The sequence below is a fragment of the Mustela lutreola genome, chromosome 17, assembly GCF_030435805.1.
Source record: "Mustela lutreola isolate mMusLut2 chromosome 17, mMusLut2.pri, whole genome shotgun sequence".
In the NCBI taxonomy this organism is placed as follows: domain Eukaryota; kingdom Metazoa; phylum Chordata; class Mammalia; order Carnivora; family Mustelidae; genus Mustela; species Mustela lutreola.
Window position 1 is genome coordinate 37,679,346 of NC_081306.1, and position 24,312 is coordinate 37,703,657.

At 52.9% G+C, this 24,312-nt stretch overlaps 1 protein-coding gene across 7 annotated transcripts in view; it reads right to left on the reverse strand.

The window, feature by feature from the left end:
- Positions 1 to 24,312, reverse strand: part of TNRC18 (trinucleotide repeat containing 18) — an 83,741-nt gene that overhangs the window by 18,717 nt on the left and 40,712 nt on the right. For 6 of the 7 annotated variants that reach the window (XM_059155095.1, XM_059155094.1, XM_059155090.1 and 3 more), the window contains 7 exons: positions 20,126 to 20,301; positions 19,459 to 19,595; positions 19,105 to 19,233; positions 17,268 to 17,439; positions 15,491 to 15,851; positions 11,518 to 11,790; positions 6,638 to 6,880 (listed from right to left, as the gene is read on the reverse strand). In XM_059155095.1, coding sequence (XP_059011078.1) covers positions 6,638 to 6,880; positions 11,518 to 11,790; positions 15,491 to 15,851; positions 17,268 to 17,439; positions 19,105 to 19,233; positions 19,459 to 19,595; positions 20,126 to 20,301 — 1,491 coding nt within the window. The remainder of the gene's footprint in view (positions 1 to 6,637; positions 6,881 to 11,517; positions 11,791 to 15,490; positions 15,852 to 17,267; positions 17,440 to 19,104; positions 19,234 to 19,458; positions 19,596 to 20,125; positions 20,302 to 24,312) is intronic. The other variant, XM_059155092.1, reaches the window with a different exon arrangement.

Below are 24,312 nucleotides of genomic sequence, written 5' to 3' on the forward strand. Positions count from 1 at the left end.
TTAGGAGCAAACAGGACTGAGTCTTGGCCTTGGGTTGGGCAATCCTTTTTTTTTTTTTTTTAAAGACGCAAACGCCAGAAGTACAAGTGATAGCTTTGGTCACCATCAAAATTTAAAACTTTAGACAACTTACAGAATGGGAGAAAAAATACTTGCAAAACCATGTTTCTAATTAGAACGTTATAGGTAAATATACAAAGAACTCTTACTCAATGACAAGATGACAACCCAATTAAGAAGTCAGCCAAGGGTTTAAATGGGCATTTCTGCACATACAAAGGTCTGCTAAACATAAGAAAGGGTCCTTCTATCACCAGGAGAAATCCAAATCAAAACCACAATGAAAGACCACAGCACACCCACTAGAATGGCTTCCTCCCCAAGAAATAAGGTATCATCAAAAAGACACATAGTAACAGGTATTGGGGAGGAACTGGGGAGGAAATGGGAACCCTCACAGAGTGCTGGGGGAAATATAAGTGGTACAGCCACTTTGGAAAAGTTTGGCATTTCCTCAAAAGGTTAAATACCAAGTTACCAGATAACCCAGCAAGTGCACCCTTAGATCTGTAGCCACAACTGAACACACGTCCACACAAAAACGTATACACCAATGTTCCCAGCTGCATTATTCATGACAGCCCAAAAAAGGAAACAAAACCCATTAAGTAGATAAACCAAATGTGGTATATTCATAAAATGCAGCATTATCCAGCCATAAGGTCTTAAGTCACACAAGAAGAAACAATCTGAGTAGACCTTTATCTATTAAAGCGATTGAATCAATAATTAATAACCTTTAAAACAGAAAATGCCACGCCCAGATGAGGTCACTGCTGAATTTAACCAAACATTTAAGGAAGAAATTAAGCCATTTCTCTACAATCTCTTCCAGAGGATAGAAGCAGAGGGAATACTTCCGACTCATTCTAGGAGGCCAGAATTACTCTAATACCAGAAGTATTAAACCAGAAGATGACAGTACAAGAAAACTACAGACCAGTATCTCTCATGAACATAAATGCAAAAAATACTCAACAAAATATTAGCAAGTGAAATCCAACAAGGTATGAAAAAAAATTATACACCACAACTAGGTGAGATTTATTGTTCAACATCCAAAAATCAATTACTGTAATCCATTACATCAACAGCCCAAAGAAGAAAAAAATCTCATCATATTAATAGAAAGCATTTGACAAAATCCAGCCCAAATTCATAATAAAAACTCTCACTAAACCAGGAATAGAGGAGAACTTCCTGAACTTGATAAAGAACCATAAAAACCCTCCATCATACTTATTGAGAAAAACTAGAGGATTTCCCACTAAGATCAGGAACAAGGCAAGGATGCCCCAGCTACCACTTGTTTTCAGTATCATACTGCTACAAGTCCTAGCTAATGGAGTAAGACAAGGGAAAGAAAGTATATTGACAGGGAAGGAAGATAGAAAGCTGCCTTTGTTCACAGACGACATTAAGAGTCTATGTAGAGGGCGCCTGGGTGGCTCAGTGGGTTAAGCCGCTGCCTTCGGCTCAGGTCATGATCTCAGGGTCCTGGGATCGAGTCCCACATAGGGCTCTCTGCTCAGCAGGGAGCCTGCTCCCCTCCCTCTCTCTCTCTGCCAGCCTCTCTACCTACCTGTGATCTCTCTCTGTCAAATAAATAAATAAAATCTTTAAAAACAAACAAAAAAAAGAGTCTATGTAGAAAACCTCACACAATCAACCAAAAAAATCTCCTGGACCTGATAAGCCATTACAGCAAGGACACATTTTACAACCTTCATGTATATAAAGTCGCTCACTTTCCTACATACTAGAAATTAATCAGTTGAATTTGGAATTTAGAACACGATACTGTTTGCGTTAGCACTCCCCAAAATGAAATACTTAGGTTAAATCTAACGAAATATGCACAAGATCTATGGGATGAAAACTACAAAGCCCTGATGAAAAATCATTTCCACACTCAAGGAGAAGAAGACCTGATACTGTCAAAATGTTCATTTTTCCCAATTTGGGCTATGGATTCAATACAATTCTGCACAACATCCCAAAAGTGGATACCAAGCCTACTAATGTCAAAGTTTACATGGAGACCCAAGACACCCAGAATGGCCAGCTCAAGATGGAAGAAGAAGAACAAAGTCTGAGACTAGAAGTACCCAGCTGCGAGGCTTACTATAAAGCTACAATGATCATGACAACGAGTTATCGAGTTTTCAGCAAAAGACAAGACAACCAGATCAATGGAACAGAAGAGAGCCCCATAATGGACTCCCATTAATATAGTCAAATAATCTTTCACAACAATGGAGAAAAGGATGTCTTTTCAAGAAATGGTATTGGAACCAGTGGAGATGCACAGGCAAAAAAGAAAATGTAACAAATCTTACACCCTTTACAAATTAACTCAAAGTGGAAAAAAAAAAATTAACTCAAAATGAAAAAAAAAAAAAAATTAACTCCAAACGGATCACAGGCCTAAAGGTAACACGCAAAATTCAAAATCTCCTCGAAGATAATATAGGAGAAATTTAGATGACTTTGAGTCTCGCAGTGAGCCCTTAGATACACCACCACCAAAGGACCAATCCACAGAAGCTGGACTTCCTAAAATTTTACATTTATGCTCTGTTTAAGACACTATAAAGAGAATGAAAAGACAAGCCACAGCCTAGGAGAAAATACTTGCAAAAGACACACCTGATAAAGGACTGTTTTCCAAAACCAGATAAAGAACTCTTAAAATCCAACATTAAGAAAACAACCCAATTTAAAAAGTGGGCCAAAAATCCTAAAAGACATGTCACTGCAAGTTACACAGATGGCAAATAAGCAAACAAAAAGATGTCCCACGTCATGTTACTAGGGAGAGGCAAATTCAAACAAGATACCATCACACAGGTGCCTGGGTGGCTCAGTGGTTAGGCCTCTGCCTTCGGCTCAGGTCATGATATCAGGGTCCTGGGATGGAGCCCCACATCCGGCTCTCTGCTCAGCGGGGAGCCCCGCCTGCCTCTCCGCCTACTTGTGATAAATCTCTCTGTCAAATAAATAAATAAAATCTTAAAAAAGAAAAAAAAGAATGCAAAGACGGGGCAGCCACCACATAAGACAATTACAGCAATTTCTTACAAAACCAAAAGGACTCCTACCATGTGACCCAGCAGTCACACTCCTTGGTATTTACCCAAAGGAGCTGAAAACTTACGTCCACATGCAAAAAAACTGTATACAGATGTTTATAGCTGCTTTGGACAGATGAAGGGGTGGGGTACGAAGGACTTTTAGGCAGTGAAACTACTCTGTAGGACAGTACAATGGTGCCTACATACGTCTGCCCAAACCCAAAAATTGTACAACACCAGGAGTGAATCCTAATGTAAACTACAGATTCTGGGTGACAGTGACACGTCTGTGGCCTGCAGGTTCCTCAGTGGTAACAAGCGAAACCACTGGGAGGGAGAATGTTGATAATGGGGGAGGCTGTGCATGTGGTGGGGAGGCAGGGGGCATAGAGAAATCTCTGTATCTTCCTCTCAATTTTGCTATGAGCCTAAAACTCCCCTGGGGTGCCTGGGTGGCTCAGTCTGTTAAGCAGCTGCCTTTGGCTCACGTCATGATTCCAGGGTCCTGGGATCCAGTCCCGAATCAGGCTCCTTGCTCCGTGGGGAGCCTGCTTCTCTCTCTGCCTCCTCTGCCTTTACCACTCTGCCTGCTTGTGTGTGCTCTCTCTCTCCCCCTCTCTTTCTCTCTATGACAAATAAATAAATAAAATCTTTAAAAAAAAAAAGGAAAAGGACCCAACTGTTAAGCTGTCTATAAGAGACTCACTTATGAAGATGAGGGGCACCTGGGTGGCTCAGTGGGTTAAAGCCACCGCCTTCGGCTCGGGTTGTGATCCCAGGGTCTTGGGATTGGGCACCGCATCAGGCTCTCCGCTCAGCAAGGAGCCTGCTTTCCTTCCTCTCTCTCTGCCTGCCTCTCTGCCTACTTGTGATCTCTGTCAAATAAATAAATAAAATCTTTTAAATAAATAAATAAATATGAAGATAAAGATAAGATGACAGTAACTGGCCGGGAAAAGATATACCATGCAAATAGGAAGCCTAAGACAGGTGTAGTGACTGTTTACTACCACATAAAAGGGATTTCAAAACAAAACATACTAAGAGATAGAAAAGAACACTTTGTAATGATAAAAAGACCAATTTAACAGGAAAACAGGAAATCATAAATGTATATATGTACCTAATAACAGAGCTTCAAATACAGGAAGCAAACATCTATAAGATTAAATTACAAGGAGAAAGAAAATCCTGCAATCACAGGTGGAGGTTTTATACCCATCTGTAAGCAACTGATAACACTAGACAAAAACCAGCAAAGATTCACAAGATCTTAACACCTCCAATCACACTGCCTTGCCTGATAGAACTGAATGATTTACAGAGCACTGTATATAATGGCATCAGAATACGCATTTTTTTTTTAAGATTTTATTTATTTATTTAACAGAGAGAGAGACAATGAGAGAGGGAACACAAGCAAGGGGAGTGGGAGAGGGAGAACCAGGCTTCCGGCTGAGCGGGGAGCCTGATGCGGAACTCGATCCCAGGACTCTGGGATCATGGCCTGAGCCAAAGGCAGACGCTTAACCACTGAACCACCCAGATGCCACAGAATACACATTCTTTAAGTGCCCATGATACATTTACTATGAGATACCATATGGCCTCAATGTTTTAGTTTTAAAAGACTGAAATTACAGAGTATTTTCTCTAACCAAGATGGAATGACATTAGAAATCAGTAATACAATAACCAGGTAACCCCCACCAATATTTGGAAAATAATACTTCTAACTAATCACTGAATGAAAAGTAGAAATCACAAGTTAAGAAATGTGTTGAACTGAGAGTAATAATGAAAAAAGGACAACAGACAACATGAGAGACGCAGCTAAAGAGAGCTTCAGAGAGAACTTCGAAGGTCTCCACAAGAAAACGTCCCAAGCTGATTACCTAAGCCTGCATGTTAAAAAATAGGAAGTGGTTGGAAACACACCGAAAGAGAAGGAAGGAAATAAGAAAGAGCAGAAATTGGTGAAATTGATAACTTCCAGTCATGCTGATCAAGAAACAGCAGAAACAAATTATCTGGTTTGACAATGAAAAAGGAGACATCACTACAGACCCCTCAGACTTTAAAGTGTAAAAAGGGAACTCTTTGCCAATACAGTTGAGAACCGGGATAAAACACAGAAGCCTGCAAATTCTAAGATGGCTGATGCATTCAGGGACAGGGGCTGTGGACAGGATGCTGCTGTCTGGGTAGCCACAAGCCTAATGGGGAAGGGGTCAGACAGGTGGCACGTGACCACGGGACATCAGGGAACCAGTCAGAGGTTCTCAGCAGGGGAAGTGGTCTGGTCAAGTTTGCGCTTTAAGAGCCCTCCAGCTGCTTATGTACGAAAAATACCCAAGAGGAGTATGCAGAAGGGAAGCCAGCGCCACTGCCCAGAAGAGCCAGGCCCAAATCCCCCAGGGAACAATGGCAGGACATGGTGGGGTTGAAAGGGAGGGAGAATGAAGAGCTGAAAGAGGCAAGGTCAGGGCCTGAAGACTGTGAGGCTGCCCCAAAGATGAGGTCCCATGAGGTGGTACAGACCATAGGAATGAGCTTTTTTTTTTTTAGGAATGAGCTTTTGTCCTATAGCGGGCAGGACATGAAGCCAGGGGCACTGGGGGAGATCCAGGGGGTAGAACAGGCTAGCATCCTAGTGCTCATTCTCCCTGTCACAGCCCCTGCCAGAGGGCCTCACATGGACCCCGGAGGTTCAGAAAAGGGCAGGAAGGCCAGGCCGAGGACTTAACCAGGCTGAGGCCAGGTGAGTGCACACCCTGAACACCCATGTTCCCCAGAACCCCATGAGGGGATACTTGGCCAGGCGAGAATGGGGGTGGGCCTAGAAGGTGGTCCCCTGTTTGTCTCAAGAAGGCTGGGGATGTAAAGAGGAAGGAAATAGGGCCAGGACAAGGCCTAGCCTCCTGCCCGAGCCTGAGGACCAGCTGTCTCCATCTGCCCATCAGGGAAATGGGAGGGTAATCACAGCTAACAGTAACAGGGCACGTGACCACCCCCAGTGATGACCTTTTCCAGGCCCCAACCCCAAGCCTCATGCCCATCTCACCAAGTGAATTGCCTCGAATGCCCAGACTTAGCGGGCCTGTACCTCTAGTTCTAAGTATGCTTAGCCGATTCCCACCTCTCTCTCATGGGTCAGTCTAGGTATTTCCTGCCTAGAGCAGCCTCCTTGGGCTTCTACAGCCCCCCACGGTGCAGACCTGAGGCCTCTCTGCTTCCTGGAGCTACCTATCACCAGGCACCTAAAATGGGGGAGTCAGGCTATGACAGGGCAAGTCAGGGGCATGAACAGTGAAGGTCAGCCTGCATAGCTCTGGAACCCCCTCCTGAGGCAAGTACCAGTACCACTCTGCTCATATGGGGCTGGCCCACAAGGCAGGGCTCCCCCAGCCCCCAGCTCTGCCCCTACCCTTCTCCAAGCCCGTTTCCGGCCTGCAGGATGGGACAGTGGTGTCCCTGCGTGCCACCTGCGGGTACGTACTTACCCATCAGGTTCTGCCGCTCTTCCTTCTTCCGGGCCTTCTGCTTGGCCTCCAGCTGCACCACTGATAGCGATGGCCCCACTGTGGGGCTGGGGAGGGCGCTGGCTGCAAAGCGAGCCAGCAGGCCCAGCCCACTCTCCTCCAGGCCTGGCGACAGGGCCCGCTCTCGGGCCCCCAGCCTATAGCCGCCGGCGGCCTCCTCCTCCTCCAGCTCATCCTCCTCGTCCTCCTCCTCGGAGCTCTCATCTGGTGCAGAAAACAGGGGGCGAGTCAGAGCCTTGGCCTCAGCAGGTACCGCCCCCCACCACCCCGACTCAGCCGGAGCACCAGCGAGAGGTGCACGGCTCCAGCCTAGCACCTCACTCCTCATCAGCCGGGGGTGGTTCCGATACCAGCCCACAAATCCCCCCACCCCTGCCAATGGCCCAGTGCCCCCATCAAAGCAAGCCCAAGACGCGGGCATCCCGGACAGCCCAGAGGTGGGCAGCAGCTTTGGGAATCAGAGGGTTTCTGTAAGGGGGAACACGAACATGCACCTGTGCCGTGGGGAGGGGGACAGACACACGGACAAGGACTGGAGACAGCTCTCTCCACCATCTCACGCACACACGCACACACACGCCCCGACGTACAACATGAAGGCTGAGAAAGGAGGCAGGAGAAGAGGAAAGAGGAGGCCAGGGAGGGGCGGAGAGGGGGTGGGGTGAGCGTGCCAGGGACTCAGGGGCCTGGTGGGGGTGGCGGGGCATGGGTTCTGAGGCTAGTGACAGGAGAAGGTAGAGTTCTATCTCTTCTTGAGCAGGCTCTGGGGTCCAAAGTTGACTCCCAGCGATTCCCCTGAGCTGGGGAGCCTGGGGTAAATCCTGGCCCTCTGGGAGCACTTTTGCTCATCTGTGGCATGGGCCGGCCCTCCCAAGCCATGCACCCAGCTAAGGAGAAAGCACTTTGCAGGCTGAACAAGGACCAAACAGAAACAGGACCAGCCTGTTGTACAAAAAGAAACTGCTGTCCCCAGGGCCAAGGGAGCCACAAGCTGGCTATGCCTCCTGATCTACGAGGAGCCAGGGAGGGAGGGCACGCAGGTCAGCTCTCCTCACTCTGTGCCAGGGGACTGAGGCTTGGCGTGGCCGAGCACTCGGTCAGAACTCAAACCCAGGGCTCCTTGGGTGTCTTGTCACCCAGTGTCTCCTAGAAGGGGGTGTTCCCTGCACGTGAACCAAGCTCTCCACCAAGAACAGAGACTGCAGGGAGATTACAACCTTGCTCCTGACCTTCCCAGGGAGACAGCCTCACACCGCCAGAGTGGGCAGGTGAGGGCACTGGGGGCTAACTGCCCAGGGACACCCGCTAACTCTGCCTGGAGTGCTGGGCACGTGATGGTGGCTCTGGGGGGCCACTAGCCCAGGGCAGGGCCAGGCAAGGCCAGAGGCGACTCTCTGCAGCAGATAAGGTGGCCCATACCCCCACCCCACCCCCCACTCTATCTTGGGCAGGGAATGCCTGGGCTAAGGGAATGGAGAGGGGCAGACACAGCCAGCCAACTCCATGTTCTCCTGCCACACCCCGAGCCACCTCTGCTTGCTTGGGTGCAACCAGCAGCCCCAAGTGGTGGCCCCGGGTGCACCAAGGGCGGCAGGGGGTCTGCCTACCCAACTTTCCAAGGGAGCCTGGGTCTCTGGGGTGAGGGAGGTGGACGTGAGCTGCAGGAATCCCTGAAGGGCGTTGAGAAAGGAAGGAGGCAGAGACAGAGGGTTGTTAAGAGGAAGAGGAGGATGGGGAGGAGAGGGAGGAGGGAGAGGAAGTAGGGGAGGTCCGGCTCCCAGAGCAATGGATGAAGCAGGATGGAGGCCAGCGGGGCAGGCAGGCGGCAAGCAGGCAGTGCACACTTGCGATCCATCCACATTGCGGACATCACATGGTTGTCTCCGCCCCAGTGGGCCACAGCGGCAAAGCAGGCTAAGTGTAGGCAGACTTTCGGCAGCGCCTGGGTCCCCCACATCAGGCCTCCCTGGGGTCGGCCAATTTGAGCAGGGTGGCGGGCGGTGGGGGGGGCGGTGGCTGGCTGGGGTGGGGGCACAGAATCAGACGTGTGGCCAGTTTTCCCTTCTAGAGAACACCTTCCCTGGCGGCTCAGGTGTGGAGACTCCAGAACTCTCCCCCATCCAGAAAGATTCCCCACCAGCAACGTACAGTGGGGGAGGGCTGGCTCTGGGTTTCTGGATGCCTGGAATGTCTATATTGGATACCAGTCAGCCAGCAGCAGCCCAATCCCCGCACCTCGACGTGGAAAAAGTACTTGGAAGGAAAAACCCAAAACCAGGGTTCGCTTCCCACAAAGCAAGATTGGTGGTCTCTGGAGACCCTCCCCACCTCCGGCTGCTATGAGCCTGAAAAGCCCCCACTGGCTGCTTCCCATGGTGGCTGGTCTGCTCAGGCTGGGGTATGCGGGGCAGGGGGAGCAGTGGCGGGGGTGAGGGGGTATCTCCGGACCAAGGAAGCCTTTCTGGAGCTGTCCACACCTGAGGCGAGAGAGCCTACCAAGGGCAGAGGGAGGAAAAGTCCCAACAAAGCAGCCCAAGGTAATACAGAAAAACTTTTTCTTACAAAAACCAAAACCAAAAAAACTTGGCTCGGTATGTGGGGTCGTCTGGTGTAGCTTGGTTCGGTTTGGTTTTCTAAAACCCGATCGATAAATGCCAAAGCAATCCGCTGCTGCCATAGCCGATGGGGGCAAACCCCGAGGAGGGGAGGTGCAGGGGGACACAAAGAAAAGGGTTTTGCCTACCTACGGAGCAACGAGCCAGGCTCGGACCCAAGCTCAGTGACCCGCTGCGCCGTCTGCCCTACTCCCAGCCTTCGCTTTGCGTCCAGAGTGCAGCGTGAGAGCAAATGCAAGAGACCAAAACAGACATTCAAAGCATCATGGGCAGGGATCAAGGGGGAGGGTATGGTCAAGCTGCTGGGGGGAGAGAGCAGACACTAGAAAGCCAAGCAGTCAGGTGTTTTAGTACCGGATGTCAGGAAGACCCTATTACCCAAATATCCCTGTCAAGACCTGACCAGCGTTTTGTGTGTGTGTGTGTGTGTGCGCGCGTGTGTGTCTGTGTACGCGTGCAGCAGGGCCCCTCGCCTCCCCTATCTGGGCTCTCTCCGCTGCCACGTCTGGCCTGCTCTGAGGGGCCTCTGGCTCCCTCTGCCCACTCTGGGCAAATGGCCCTGTGCCAAGACATCTGAAGGGGCTGCCTGCTTCTCTATGGGGTCGGGGCTGGGGTAGGAGAGCTTCAACTCACAGAAGCTGGAACTCTGGCTTTAAAGGGGAGGAGCCAAGAGGGGAGAGGAGCAGGTCAGGGAGGGAGGAAAGAGATCGGTGAACCAGCCAGACTGGTCCAGAGGCCAGGACTCGGGGCAAAGGAGGCTGACTGGTCAGTTAGTGAATTCCCCACTTCCTTGGCCCAAACTCCATTCTCTCGCAGCAGCCCAAGAGAACATGGGTCCCAAGGGCATCTGGCTCCCTGCTGTGCCATTTCCTGGTCACCCAAATGGACCTGGGCAAGTCAGGATAGAGGTGCGGGCAGGGAGAAAGCAGACCAGGAACGGGAGCACAGCTGGAGTCAGGGTAGCCTCTGGTCCCAGGGCCTGAGCCAGTTCCCGTCCAGGTGGGCCCCTGCATGCCCGGGCCCCACCCCAGGGGGGACGGGGTCTAGACTCTGGGAATCCCTGAAGGGGCTCCACCCAGAAGCAAATCCCTAAACCAGGGTGAGGAAACACTTAAGAATCCCCTGGCTCCCCCACTTGTCCCTGGGACGCCAAAACCAGGATGTCCACCGGGATCACAGAACCACACCCTCTCCTCACAGGTGAGGCAGATGGGCTGGGGGTGCTGCCAGCTGACCAGGCCTGTGGGCTCAGGGGCCAGTGCTCTCTCCGAAGCCCCGGGCCCCCCGCCGCTCAACATGGCAATGAAGCCCACGCTTTCCAATCTCACAACAAAACTCGGGGCGGCAAATGGTCTTGACCCTGCACTGCCTACACGCCCTTTAAAACAGAAATACGTGTTAGAAAACAAGTGTTTATATTTTTAAACCACTGTTACACAGGAATAGAGCTTTAAGAAAATAAAAAAACAAACAGGCAGCTAAAAAACAAAACAAAACAAAAACAAAAGATGAAGCTGGAGGTGAGCACAGCTGACTTTAAGCCTGAGAAATGAACGCATGCCAACAGCTACCAGGGATATTTGAGTAACAGAGAAGAGTGGCAGACGGCCTCTTCCAGCTCTAGCCCTTGGGGGAGGTAGGGGTGCGGGAGGCAGGGGGAGGGGAAGGAGGAACGAATGAGGGGAGCGGCAACCTAATGGTCTAGTAAGGACACAGCAAGAGAGACAAGGCACACGGGTTTAGTTAAAAATGAACTCGGTATGTTTAATAAAGCTTGGTATTACCAAAATCGCGGTACAAACATCAAGTCACACGCCCACACGACAGAATTCCATTTACAAAATGTCCCCCCGGGAGGCCTCCGAGAGAACCCGACCCAGGCCTGCGGTCTAGGGGGGCAGAGGAGGCGAGGAGGGGGGCAGAGGGGGAGCGCGGAGGAGGGGGAGACTAAAAACAGTCCGTATAAAGGCTCAAAAAGAGCCAGGCCGTGGCGTTATCACAACGATACAGGTACAAATAAGAACAAAAATAGAAGGACTCAGGCGGATACAGCAGGCTACGCTGCCAAGAACCAAGATGGCCGCCCTTCCCGAGGCGTCCCAGGTGGGCCACCTCTGCCCGCCATCTCCTGCCATCTCCTGCTCGCTCGCTCTCTCTCGCTCTCTCTCACTCACTCTCTCTCTCGCTAGAAAACACGGAAGGTACTTTGTGTTTGGAGCTAGTAACCTTGGTCAAACGAGTCCTCCGAGGAATCGCTGAAGGAGGAACGGGCCTCGACCTCTTGAAGCAGCAAACAAAAGGGCTGCTTCCTGCCGGCGGCCGGCTTGGGTTTCAGAGTCCGGGCGGCCGCCAGGCCCCTCTTGGTCAGCTTGGGGCCTCCGGGGGGCTTGTTCTTTGCCACCATGCCACACAGGATGGAAGACGTCAGTTTGGAGCTGGACGGGCCTTGGGCAGACCACTCGTCCTTCAGGAATTCTTCGTCTTCCTCTGAGTCCGTATCTGCAGTCAAAGTAGTTTTTAATAAAGTAAGTCATGGAGCGCTGGGAGGAGACGGAGGGGCTGGCGTCCCTCGTCACTCTCAGTGGCTCTGAGAACGCCCTGGCGCGCCGGGGCAGAAAGCTCCGAGTGCCTACCAGCCGTGCAACAGGCCATGTCCCACCGCCTAGACCTCTTCTCCCTGGCCTGGAACTCGACTCTGGCCTGGGAGGCCCCCGGGCCACAGGCCTCATAGAGCTCGTCCTTTCCAGACCCACCACGCAGCCACCTCTGCCAACAGCCTTTCCGGGCCCCAGGGCAGGCAAGAGCCCTACTTTCAGGAAGGCCTGAGCCAGGGCCATGGAGGTCACTAAACCCAGCCCACGGCTCCTTTTGAGGAGAGACAAGACACAAGAAAAGAAGGGCTCGGGTAAAGCTCTTCTACTCCAGAAGAGCAGTTTGCAGTGGCGTGCTGGGCGGCGCAGGCAGACTGGGGAGCAGTTACACACACACACACACACACACACACACACACGCATCCCAACTCCCCGCCCAGCAGCATCGCAATGGCCACCGAACGCAGTCACACCAAGGAAACTGGCAAGTGATGTTCCAACTCAAGAATTCCTATCAAAGGGCATCATTACCAGCACACTGCTGCTGGCTTCCCCCAAGTCTCCTGCTTTCCTGCACAGCGCGGGAAGGCCAGGGTTCCCAAGCTTTCCGGGGAGAGGATCACCCAGCTTTAGGGAAAGGGGACCATCAAGAGGGCATAGCTCTGGCCCCTTCCAACCTCAACCCAAACGTTCTCATGCCATTTTGATCCGTTTTATAAATGGGGCTGGGCTGTCCAGCAAGATCTCATTGGAAAAAACGGCTCCACAGCCAAAGACTGTAATCCCGTGATCTGATAAAAATCCACGCTGAACACGAGGAACAGTAACGGACCAGAGCTAAGCTCTGGCAGCACCTACCATCTCCATGCCCACAAGAAACTACATGGGCACGTGCACGTGTCGGGTGCGGTAGTGAGTCAGAGGCAGAGGCAGTTTCCGTCCTCTGGCTGCCTCCGCCTATACCTACCTATGCTTTCCACTCCAACTAAGACCCCAACTCCAGGATGGCCTCAGAACTCCAGGCAGGGGTAACACAGACAAACCCCATCACGCCTGTCCATCCTTCCCAAGCCCACATCCCCAGCTGGCAACACTGAGGGTGATGATGACCGAGCTGGCTTCCCACCAGGCATGCATGTCTCCCAACCCCAACAACCCAAAGTTGAAAAACAAAGCCGTTTTCTCTCTTCCTGTATCCTGCCACCCATCTCTGTGCTAGAAAACACTCTTGGCTTCTTTGTGACTGCGCCCTCTCATCTACCTACAGAAAAGCCTACGTGAAAAATACAAACGAGGGATGCCTGAGTGGCTTAGCTGGTTAAGCGGCCGGCTCTTGATCTCAGCTCAGGTCTGGAACTCAGGGTCATGAGATCGAGCCCCACCTTGGGCTCTGCACTGGGCATGCAGCTTACTTAAACGAGGAACTCTCCTCAGAGCCAGCTACCTACTATAGCCAGCATCTAGTTGGACACAGATCTGATCGCTCTGCTGCAACTTTAACTCCCTTCTCTCACCTGGACAGTGGAATTTTCGACACCGGTGTAATAGACAAGCAATCCAAATATGGCTTTGTGCGTGCAAACATTTGCACACAGGGGACTCACTGGCTCAGAGCAAGCCAAAGACCTCGGAAACTGAGCTCATTTCTGGCCTCCAGATGTACAAGGACAGGATACTTCTTGCAGTCAAGACAGCAACTCCCCATTCCCTCCAACATTCTAAAACCCAGAGATGAAAATATCAGAGAGTCCTTCTTTCCTCCTCCTCTGGGACTATGAGTTCTGAGATGAGCTCATGGTAGCCATGGACCTAGTCGTATCATACCCATCCAAAGCTGAGGGCCACAAAAGCTATGGCAATCAAGCATGTCCTCAACACATAAGGCACAAAGGAGCTGTTTACCTCACATATTTGTCTCTACGTCAGCCCTAGAGACCCATTAGTCCTGAGTAACCAAACATACAAATGTTAAACGAAAAAAACAAAAACAAAAACAAAAGACACCAACAACAGCAGCAGCTTAAACTTATGCCACAGCCAGCTTTTACCAACGTGAACTCACTAGAGCTCACAACAGTCCTGTGAGGGCAACAAGAATTTAACTCCAAGTCCATAAACACTTTATTTCCTTTCCTCAAGAAAACAAACTTTAATAGCATTACAGGTGTCTACCTTCCTGCACTTCACATCCAACCACTCTTCCTATAAACCAAGAAGAGCCGATCAAAAGCCCAGATACCCACATCCAGGCAGTCCAAACAAAAAAGCCCTCCACCTGAGTCAGGGCATGGGGACTCCCGCAACAGACCCTGCTGAGGACTGGTGGGAGCTGCATGCGAAGCCCCTCCAGGCCTTTCTACAGCAGCCACTGGCTTTGTGTGCCTGGTTTCTGGGCATTTGGGGCTCCACTCACACACACACCAAGGAGCACCTACTACCCACCACCACAGGCCCATGGAAGACCAGCCATCTGCACACACAGCATCTGCCATATAGCGTCCCAGAGCCAGCAGAGACTGCACACAGACCCGGGAGCACCTATTATGTGTCACTGAAGGCTGTGAAGGGCCAGCCATCTGCCTGTGCACACGCCCGCGCACACACACACACACACCCTACACACCTACTACACACCACTGAAGGCTGTGAAGAGCCAGCCTTCTGCTCAGGCACACACTCACACACACACACTCACACCCAGGCGCACCTACTATGCGCTACCTAAGGCCATGAAGGGCCAGCCATCTGCCAGCGCGCACGCACACGCGCGGACACAGAGCACCTACTACGCGCCACTGAAGGTTGTGAAGGGCCAGCCATCTGCCCGCGCGCACGCACACCCAGGCGCACCTACTATCCACCACCGAAGGCCGTGAAAGGCCAACCATTGCGCAGGCACGCACGCACACCCAGGAGCACCTACTACACGCCACAGGAGGAGGCCCCAGGCCCAAGTCTGGGGACCCCGGCTCAGGAAAGCCCAGGGAAGGAGCTCCCATGCAGCAGGCTCCAGCCAGTGAGATGACAACGAACAGCCCCCCTCAGTCCAGCAACAGTTGCGCTTCCCGGTGCCTCCCGGTTCTACGCTCCCCACCCTCCCCACCCGGGCGGTCCACCCCCGGGGCACAACGTAGGGCAGCCACCTGGAGTGCTGTGGGAAACACAGACGCAAACACGGCCGCACAGCCCTCAGTGCGCTGCCCAGCACCGCCCGGCACGGCGTGCGCTCTGCGAACAGACGCAGTTCCTCCGAACGCCCCGCCAGGGGACTGAGAGCCGCCTGTGGGCGGAGGACGCAGGCTCCGCTCTACGGTCGTCGTCGCAAACGGCCGCTCGAGGCTGAGCAGCCGCTGACTCTGTCGCGCAAAGGCCTCCGCACCGACTCTTCTCTGGCAAAGGCGCGAAGGACCTCCACAAGCCGGCGGACTTCCCCTCCCACCCACCAATCACAGGCACTTCCGCTTTCCATACCCTCCGCCCCCCCACACCCCACCACACTTCCGGCCTAAAGCCCGCGCAGAAGCAGGAGAGACCTTGGAGCGCCCCTGAGAGAGAGGAGACTGAGGAGAGAGGAAGCGGCCCGGGGCGGCGCGGCGTCTGCTACTTACTGTAGGAATAGCTGCTCACTTCTGAGGCGAACGGGGAGTGGGCCGACTTGGGCTGGCCTCTGGCCTTGAAGCCCACCTCCATCTTCCTGGCTTTGGCGGCCCTTTTGTGTTTACCTTCTCTGGAGGCTTTGAGGGACAGACTGAGGCCTTTGGCCAGCGCCTTCCTGTCCTTGCCCAGCAGGCTGTCGTAGGGCGTCAAGTACCTGCCGCAGCCCCCGCTCGCTTTGGACTTGCCCCCAGAGCTGTCCGAGAACTTGAAGGGCGACTTGAGCTTGTCCTGCTTCGTGAGCGACAGGGCCTTGTCCAGCTTGCTGGCCAGCTGCTCCTGGTCACTGGCCATCTTTTTCTTTTTAATCTTCAGCTGTAGAGGGAAGTCACGGGTTAAGATGTTTGGCGAAAGGACGAGAGTGGGCTTCAGCGCACGGGCTCTGATGAAGCGGGGCTCCGGGCCCTTCTCCCTGCCTCCGTGGCCTCCAGCAAGTTGCTCAACCCCTCTGAGCCTCTGTTCTCCCCGATCCGGAAAATGGGGAGAATTACAGGCAGGCCTCTTGGGGTTGTCGTGAAAGTGACCTGAGATGAGGCCCTTGAAGCTCTTATCACAGTGCTGTTACCCTGGGTGCAGCGATCGCTAATGCTGGCACTGCCACTGGCTCTCCCCGACGCTCTCATGCCTCCTAGGGAAGCCCTTCAAGCAAGCGGCCCTGCTGATACTCCAGGAGGTGGGGGAGGGGGAGGAGGAGGCATGCAACCAAGACAGAAACCTCCAATCCTAGCACGGTTCATCCATTTAACTTGACCACCTGAAGCAGCCCAGGAAGACTACAGCACATCCTAAACTGGCCCATCCAAGTGAATAGGCGGGAGCTGCCAAGAGAATGCCTCGGGTGTGCCTCGGATGCCCGAAGCAGTCAACAGCAGATTCGAGTTCTCAGATTAAATTCCTGGTTGCCATGTCTGCTGTAGTTGTTTGCTATCAAAAGGAAATGTGCAGTTACAAAGCCATTAACGCCCCTCGTTTGAACACTTTAGCTGTCTTTTCTTTAATCGGTTAACGTATCATACGGGTGAGAAAGGAGGGATAGGGTCATTTGAACAGCCAAGAAGCATCCCTCACGATTTGCAAATAAAGGATCCTGACATACAGACTGGTTCTGTTAACTCCTCCTGGATCCAGTCTCCCTTATGTATTTCCCTCTGATGGCCAAATCAACGAAAAGAGTTCCCTTCTGCGGAGCTTTATGAAGAGGGATGACAAGGTACATTAGTATTTAGAGACACAGGCCTTAAGTGGACGATTTCAATGCTCTGCAGAAATAAGAAAAATCAAGGAGTTGGCTCTCACCCCATTACCCCTGGAGAGTTCACGAGGAAATTACAATGGCATCAAGCCCTTGTTTCTCAGAACTACGGAATGGTGAAGCTGCTCATTAGACAGTTACACTGTTAAACAACAGTAATTGCATTATTTGGTTAAGAACTTGCAGCCTCTCTCCGTGGCTTCAGCAAAGGGTCATGGAGCACACACAGGGGGTGTGGCTTTCAGTCCCAGCTCTACCTGAAGCTGTGCTACTTCTAAGTTTCTGACTTCCTCTGGGCCTTGATCCATGCCCCACCCCACCCCCCAGCCCAATAAAACTGGAGGACAGTCCCTCTGGCACTAAAAGCAATTATTTCTACAGTTTCTGTGCAGGACTAGGATGATCAACAGACCTGTAGAGGGAGTGTGAACTCTGGCACACCTTCCAGACCTTCTACCCTAGGATGGCAGCTTACTGACCTGACTCATGAAATCTGATGAGGATTCGTGTTCGTCCCAAGGCTGGCTCCTGCCCCTCGCTTTCCCCGTGGCAACAAGGCCATCATGTTCCTCCTCAGGTCCCTTGTGCCTCTTCCTCATGCCTGCTCCAAGCTCGTACTCCTCCGACGTCAGCAGAGGCTTGCTGCTCAGCCTGAAACCCAGATGCACAGCTGGTCAACACCCTGGCCAGCAAAGACTCAAGGGGTGGGGGTGGGGGTGGGGTCCGCCCTCACGGCCCTGAAGGCTGGACTCCGGATGTCGAAGCACAGACAGTGATGGCAGAGTGACGAATCTGGGGAAACAGATCCTGCAAAGCTATGGTGCTGGGATTCTATTTGTGAATGGGGCAGAATGAGTTTAATAGGAAAGAAGAAACACTTCTCCACGGCAGTATCCTCTGCTGGCCTCTTTCTCGCTCGTGCTTCTTCATACATACACTCACTCACACACACATGCACACCCCTTATCAAAACATGCCAAGAACAAGGATCAGAAATGTCAAAGAACTCCCAGAACGGGAGGGGGATTAAGGGTCTCCAGCTGGTCTCCTGCACCCCTGGGATTAAGGCAGTCAAGAATACAGTCCCAGGTTGAAGGCTTCTCTTACCTACTTTAAGCTAAACCTTCACAAGTAATAAAAGCAACTAATATTTACTTGGTGCTTACTATGTGCTTTTTCCCAGGTCAGGGCTTTATATTCCAACCACAACAATGTTCTACATGCTGGTTTCTTTACACAGGGGGAAACAGGCTCCAAAAAGCTAGCACACAGCCCAAGGTCACAATAAACACTGGATGCAGGTGTGACGCAAAAGCAGGAAAGCGTGCCCATCTCAGGGGGCCGTGCTCCGACGCAGGGGCTGCCTGCTGGCGACCCCAACCTCTGCTGTCTTCAGGAACTGCTTCCCTACCCTCCTTTGGCCAGCTGTAGGGAATTTCTTCCGGTCTTCATCCTCTCCTCCAACAGGAACATCCGAGAAGGATAAATGCAATTCATGGGGGCCCTTGGGGAGGCCTATGGCCAACCCACTGCCTCTCCTGTGCCTTCGGAAGCCACCCTGCGGCCCCCTCTGCTTCCTCAAGCCAAGCACCAGGCTGCCTAGTGTCTGCCCTGCCCCAATAACCCAGGCCGAGGTGCATTCCAACCCCGCTGCTCTGATGGGCCTCATTCAGCTCATGCTACTCCCGACACCCAGAAGATCGGAACATCACCCCCTAGCCCAGCCCAGAGGAAGAGCTCTCATTCCAGCCACCATTCAAGAAAACCTCCAGAGGTGCCACACGCAGTTTCTGCTACCACTCAAGGAACACACAAAGGAGCACCCCTGGGTCACAGGCTCAGGTGCAACAAGCCAACGGGTCAGGCCAGGAGGACAGGAATAACACTGTCAGTCACACAGGGAACCAAGTGACAGCACAAGTCAGAGCCCGTCCTGGCGGGGCTGAAAGTTCAGCGAATCCCTCCGTAGGGAGGAGGTACGTGGAGAAGGGCAGGAATTCGTCCCTAACCCTGAAGGAAGCAGGTGTGGCAGGAAGGTGGGGGAAGGGCTTGGCTGACAGCACGGACACCTCTCTCCCTGGGCTCATCTGCCATTCACTGCTGGGGGGATGAGTCTGCCTGTCCGTTCGCCACTCGCCTGGCTCACCCTCCTGGCCCGGGCAGCGCACACTGTGCTCCCTGAGAGCTACCAACCAGGCGGGTCAGAGTCCGAGGGACTCGAGGTCCCCGGTGCCCAGACGCAGGCCCTATGCGGGCCTGTACTCCTCCCCTCCAAGCTCTATGCCAGTTCCCGACCCACCGAGGGGCCAGCCTTACTTTCCGCTACTGTTGCGGCTCTTCCCTCTCTTGCGGGGGGGCGACAGGGCGCTCAGGGCGTGGGTCCGTTTCCTCGGCCTGCCAGGGCCTCTGCGTGCCAAGCTTCTATGGGGTTCCTCGCGCCTGTCCCTTAAAAAGAATCACACGCTTGGCTGTGAACCTGGGGGGTAGAGGGGGCGCGGAGGACGACACACGATACGCACACGTCACTCAGGTCCACACACACCTCTAATGGCCTACCACAGCCAACCTACTGAGCACCAACGCCTATGAGAGCCCAAGCAGGCCTCCGCCTGCTGCGGCCTTGTCACCGGGCCGGCCGGGGCCGCGGGATGCGGCTGGGGGCACACTCACTCGGGGTCACGGCGTCTCTGCAGCTTCACCAGCTCTCGCTGCTTCTCCTTGTACCGCCGCTGGACCTCGGCCAGCCGCATCCGGAAGTCCAGCTCCATGGCGTCCATGCTTTCCAAGGACGACTTCATGGCATACATCTGCGGGGAGAGCGGGGTGAGAACGCCGACACCCACCAGCTCCTACCACCCGCAGGAGTGGCGAGGCTTGATGGTGACGGGGCCCTAGCTCGAACCCCATCTCTGCCACTTATTAGCCAAGGCCGTGGGCAGAACGCAGAATAGGGATCAAAACCCAAGTCCAAAGGACTGAGCAAGGGCTGTGTGGCCCCGGACAGCTGCTTAAGCAGCATGGCCTGTCGCGTTACCCATCATTTATAGATGGAGGCTCAGAAACGTGAGGTGCTTGCCCGGGGCCCACAGGCAGCGAGGGGCACAGCCAGGGCTGCTCTTCCCAACCCATCAGGCAGTCGCCCATTGTCCCACAGATAAACTGAGACCCAGAAAGGGGAAAGAGTTCGCCCAGGACTGCACAGCAAGTCAGTGGCAGAAGCTGGTCTCAGATCAGGCCCTTCCAACTCCAAAGCCAGCCATGTCCCCAGCAAGATGGCATCTCTGTGGGATCCATCCCAGAGCCCACAGGCAGGCAAAAACACTCCGGGACACCTCACCCGTTCCTCCTTCTTCTGCATCCAGCTGTACTTCTTGTTGGGGTTCAGCTCCCGCGGAAGCCGCAGGTTCTTAAGTGGGTCCACGAAGGGGCTGTCCAACACCTCCTTCAGCATGTGGCTGCTGGCTGCCAGCAGGCTCTCCAACGAGGGCCGCACCGCTGGGCCCCGCTCTGCACCTGCACATTGGGAGGCAGGTGAGCCCATGCGTCTATGCCTGCCCTTGGGGGAGGATTCTAGGCGTTGCCTGGGGGCAGGAATCCTGGACTCAGCAGCCAGCCCGACCCCAAAGAGGGAGGAGAATGAGGCCCAGGACCAGCTCAGGGCTTGCCTAAGGCCACATGGTGGCCCCAAAGATGCTGACTACACCGCAGCCTTTCCAAGAAGCAAGAAATGGTGCATGGTGCTAAATGAGAACGAGCGAGAGCTGGGGAGCACACAGCATGACCCCGTTCCAAATGTCCACTGCTACACAAAGTCGTCGTACTTTCTGGAGTGTGCCTCTTTCCGCTTATCTGCCCTTTACATTTTCCATGAGGAATATGCACGCTTTTCACTTCCAGAAAAACAGGAGCCCAAGTTAAGTTTTATAAACTGTAAAGCTAATATGAGAACACAAGAAACACAAACCTGGCAGAAAGGGGTGAAGAAAGAACATCTTCCCCTCCCCAAGAGAGGTGCCCCTGCCACCAGAAGTGCCGAAGGAGACATTCTGGTAGAAGACCCCAGAAACATGTGCCCGTATTCGAACACAAGCAATGTCCATGGGCATCCTTTATAAACACGGAAGAACACCTCACCTCTCTACGCAGCATGGCAAAACGAATGTCTACCACATGTTATGAGCCTGAAACTTACAACACTGACACCTCTGCAGATCAAAGACACCATAATAACAGCAACTTTACATGACCAGACCCAGTAACAGGTGCCTAAAATTCTCTGGCACTGCGGAGATTTAATCAATCTAAATAACTAACTCTTTACTAATAGGACATTTTAGTCATTTCTAAATTTTTTTTTTTGGTAGTGGGTGGATAGGCACACAGTCAGGACATGCAGGTTCTAGGAGAATTCCCACCTGTGTGAGTAACATAATCGAGGTACGTACATTTCTCTGACAAATATTCCAGCCACCTCCAGAAAGGGCGCACCAACCTAGCATCTCAGCAGTGGCTCATGGGAGGTCATCTCCCCTCCAGTCTTTCCCAAAGTTAAATAAGTTTTCTTTCTTTTCTTTTCTTTTTTTTTTTTAACTGGTGTTTTCTCAGTGATCTAACGTGTGATCGGGTTTTGTGAGTGTACCTGAGGTGCTAGTTTTTCACGTGCACCAAAGAAAAAAGTATATTCTTTACTACCGATGCGTATAGCTCCATAAAATCAACATCAGTGACTTTTCTCGCGTGGCTCAGGGCTTCTCGACCTTGGCGCCATCCAAGTTGGCTCAGCTCCTCCTCGGCCCCCCCACCCCAAAGTTGTGGCTGTCCTGGGCATGCGCTACAGTTGCTGCAGTGGCATCTCCTGCCTTTGCCCACTAGATGTCAGCAGTACTCCCCCGAGCAGTGACAACCAGGAGTGTCACCACCGACTAAGAGCCGCGGGTTCTGCTCTTCCATATCCTTGCAGAAACTGAGGAAGCAACCCAGTGAACCCCGTCAGCTCACAACGGGGGCTGGTGCGGGGCTCACAAGGTCCTCCAAGCCATCAGAGTCAGCTGCTGGGTAAGGCAGGAGAGGGCCACCCCGTTACAGAGGAGGGGACCAAGGTGCACCTTTGTCTCCTCCTTCGCCCTCCAAACCAGTCCTGCTGGGGCTCTCACGACTGACAGCCCAGGGAAGCCGGGATGACCCTAGGCCAGCTGCTACGGGATGAACGGTGTCCCCTGCCAAATCCACACGCCGAAGTCCTGACCCCAGGACCTCAGAAAGTGACCTTATTTTGAGAACCTCTAAAGAGGAAATCAAGCTAAAGTCAAATTATTAGAGGAACCCTAATCCAGGAGGACTGTGTCCCTAAGGGAAAGGGAACTCTGGACACAGGCACAAAGGGGCAACCAGGTGAGGACACAGGAGAGACCTCCACAGGACCCAGCCCTGCTTGCCCCAGGTCTAGAACTTCGCCCCCTCACCCAACTAGGAGACAACACGTTTCTGATCTCTGAGTCCCACAGTCTGTGGTGTCTGTGACAGCAGCCCCAGCTAACCAACACACCAGCCTTGTGGAGGTACCAGCACGGATGTGACCCATGGGCCATGGGGAAGCTCTAAGTGCCACCTGGGGCCTTTTGTGGAGGACTGATGCTCTGTATCCTGTCAGCAGCTGCTGGGAAGAGAAAAGGGCTACCAGAACCTTCAGCACACACAACCCCTACACACCAGCACCTCCCAAGTGCACTAGCCAGCCCAGGGCCACAGATCCAGCCCAGGGCCACCCAGCCAGCCCTGGACCACACCTCCTCAGCAGAAACCACCTGCAGGTCACAAAGTCTCCCCCCGCCAATCCCCAACTCCCCACCTCCTGAAAAGTGCTCTTCCACAGGTCAGGCCAGGAACCTTGGACTTGCTCTTACACCCACCCAGAGTCTGGCAAAAGCCCACTGGCTGCACCTTAACTTCCACTCAGAATCCTCCCGCTCCACGCCTCCACCTGCCCCACCCCACCCCCAGGGCCTGGAGCCTCCTCCTGGGTCTCCCTGCATCCACCCCTGTCTCAGCATCAATTATGCACACAGCCCCCAAATGACCCTACTGAAATCTGATCCTATCACTGGAACTCCAAACCCTCTTCCAGGAGGGCCCGGGGACCCCATCCCCTGCCCAACCTGCCAAGCTCCTTGTGGCCACCACTTTCCTCCTTCCACTCCACTCTACTCCCAGCCTCCTGGCTCCGGTTCCAATGTGCCACACACAGAGCCACACCCACCATTCACCTCAGGGCCTTTGCACCTACTGTTCTGTCAGCCTGGAATGTTTCCCCCAGAAGAGTTCCTCCCTGACCTTCCTCAGGTCATTTCAATCAAGAAGAGGATCCCTGGCCTTCTCGCCTCCACCGTGTCCCCTTCCCACTGTGTCCACCTATAACTGCCTGTCACCACCCAACAGTGCCAAGGGCTGCACATGGACAGCCTTGTCTAAAAACCGTGCCGGCACACAGTTAAATGAGGCAGGGGCGGGCAAAGGAGCAACGGTGGGCAGCAGTCCCCATGCCCCATGGGCAACCCATCTTCAGCCCCTCCTTCCCAACTGGGCCCTCTGCAGCCCCCACTGAAAACCCAGCACCTGCTGGCAGGACTCCAAGAGGATTTTCATTTTCTTCTAAAAAATAATTTTTTTGTATGGAACTATTTAAACGAGAGAAAAGAAGTCATGAACTTTTCGACAACAAGAACCCAACAACAGGGGCACCTGGGTGGCTCAGTGGGTTAAAGCCTCTGCTTTCGGCTCAGGTGATGATCCCCGAGTCCTGGGATTGAGCCCCGTGGAGCCTGCTTCCTCCTCTCTCTGCCTGCCTCTCTGCCTACTTGTGCTCTTTGTCTGTCGAATAAATAAATAAAATCTTTAAAAAAAAAAAAAAAAAGAAGAACCAAACAACAGACCCCTGTGGGGGAGTGGGCGGCACCCGTCCAGGCTTCCAGGGGGCCACAGGACCATGGCAATGAACAGGCCTTGAAAATGTGGCCTTGGTTCTGACCTAGCCATTTTCCCGGGGAACAGACCCCCAGGAAAATCAGAGGGACGGCCAAGGATTTTTCTTCAGGCATAACCATCATATTACGTACAACAGCAAAACAAAACAAAACAAAACAGAGGGCAGTACCATCTAGGACTAAGTTACTGAAGGTTGGGCCCTCCACGAGCTAGAAAACTTGACTGTCCCTAAAAAAAATTGTCAAGACACACAGCTCTGAAAAATATTTCATAGAGATATGATAAGTGAAAAGGGCGGCTCACAGAACATTGTTTACAAAACGATCTTAATTTTAGAAGTGGTGTGTGTACAGAAAAAGTTCTAGAAAAAATGCACCAAAACACTAGCAACACATTACCACCCTGACAGCTGTCGCCTGGGCCCTTCCCTCCTTCATGCCAGTTCTGGGCCGAGCGTGGGGTGGTGAGGCTCGCCTGGCCCACAGCTCCTTCTGTACACATTTCTTGGAACGCCCTGAGTTTCTGTGTTGAACACCAGTGGGT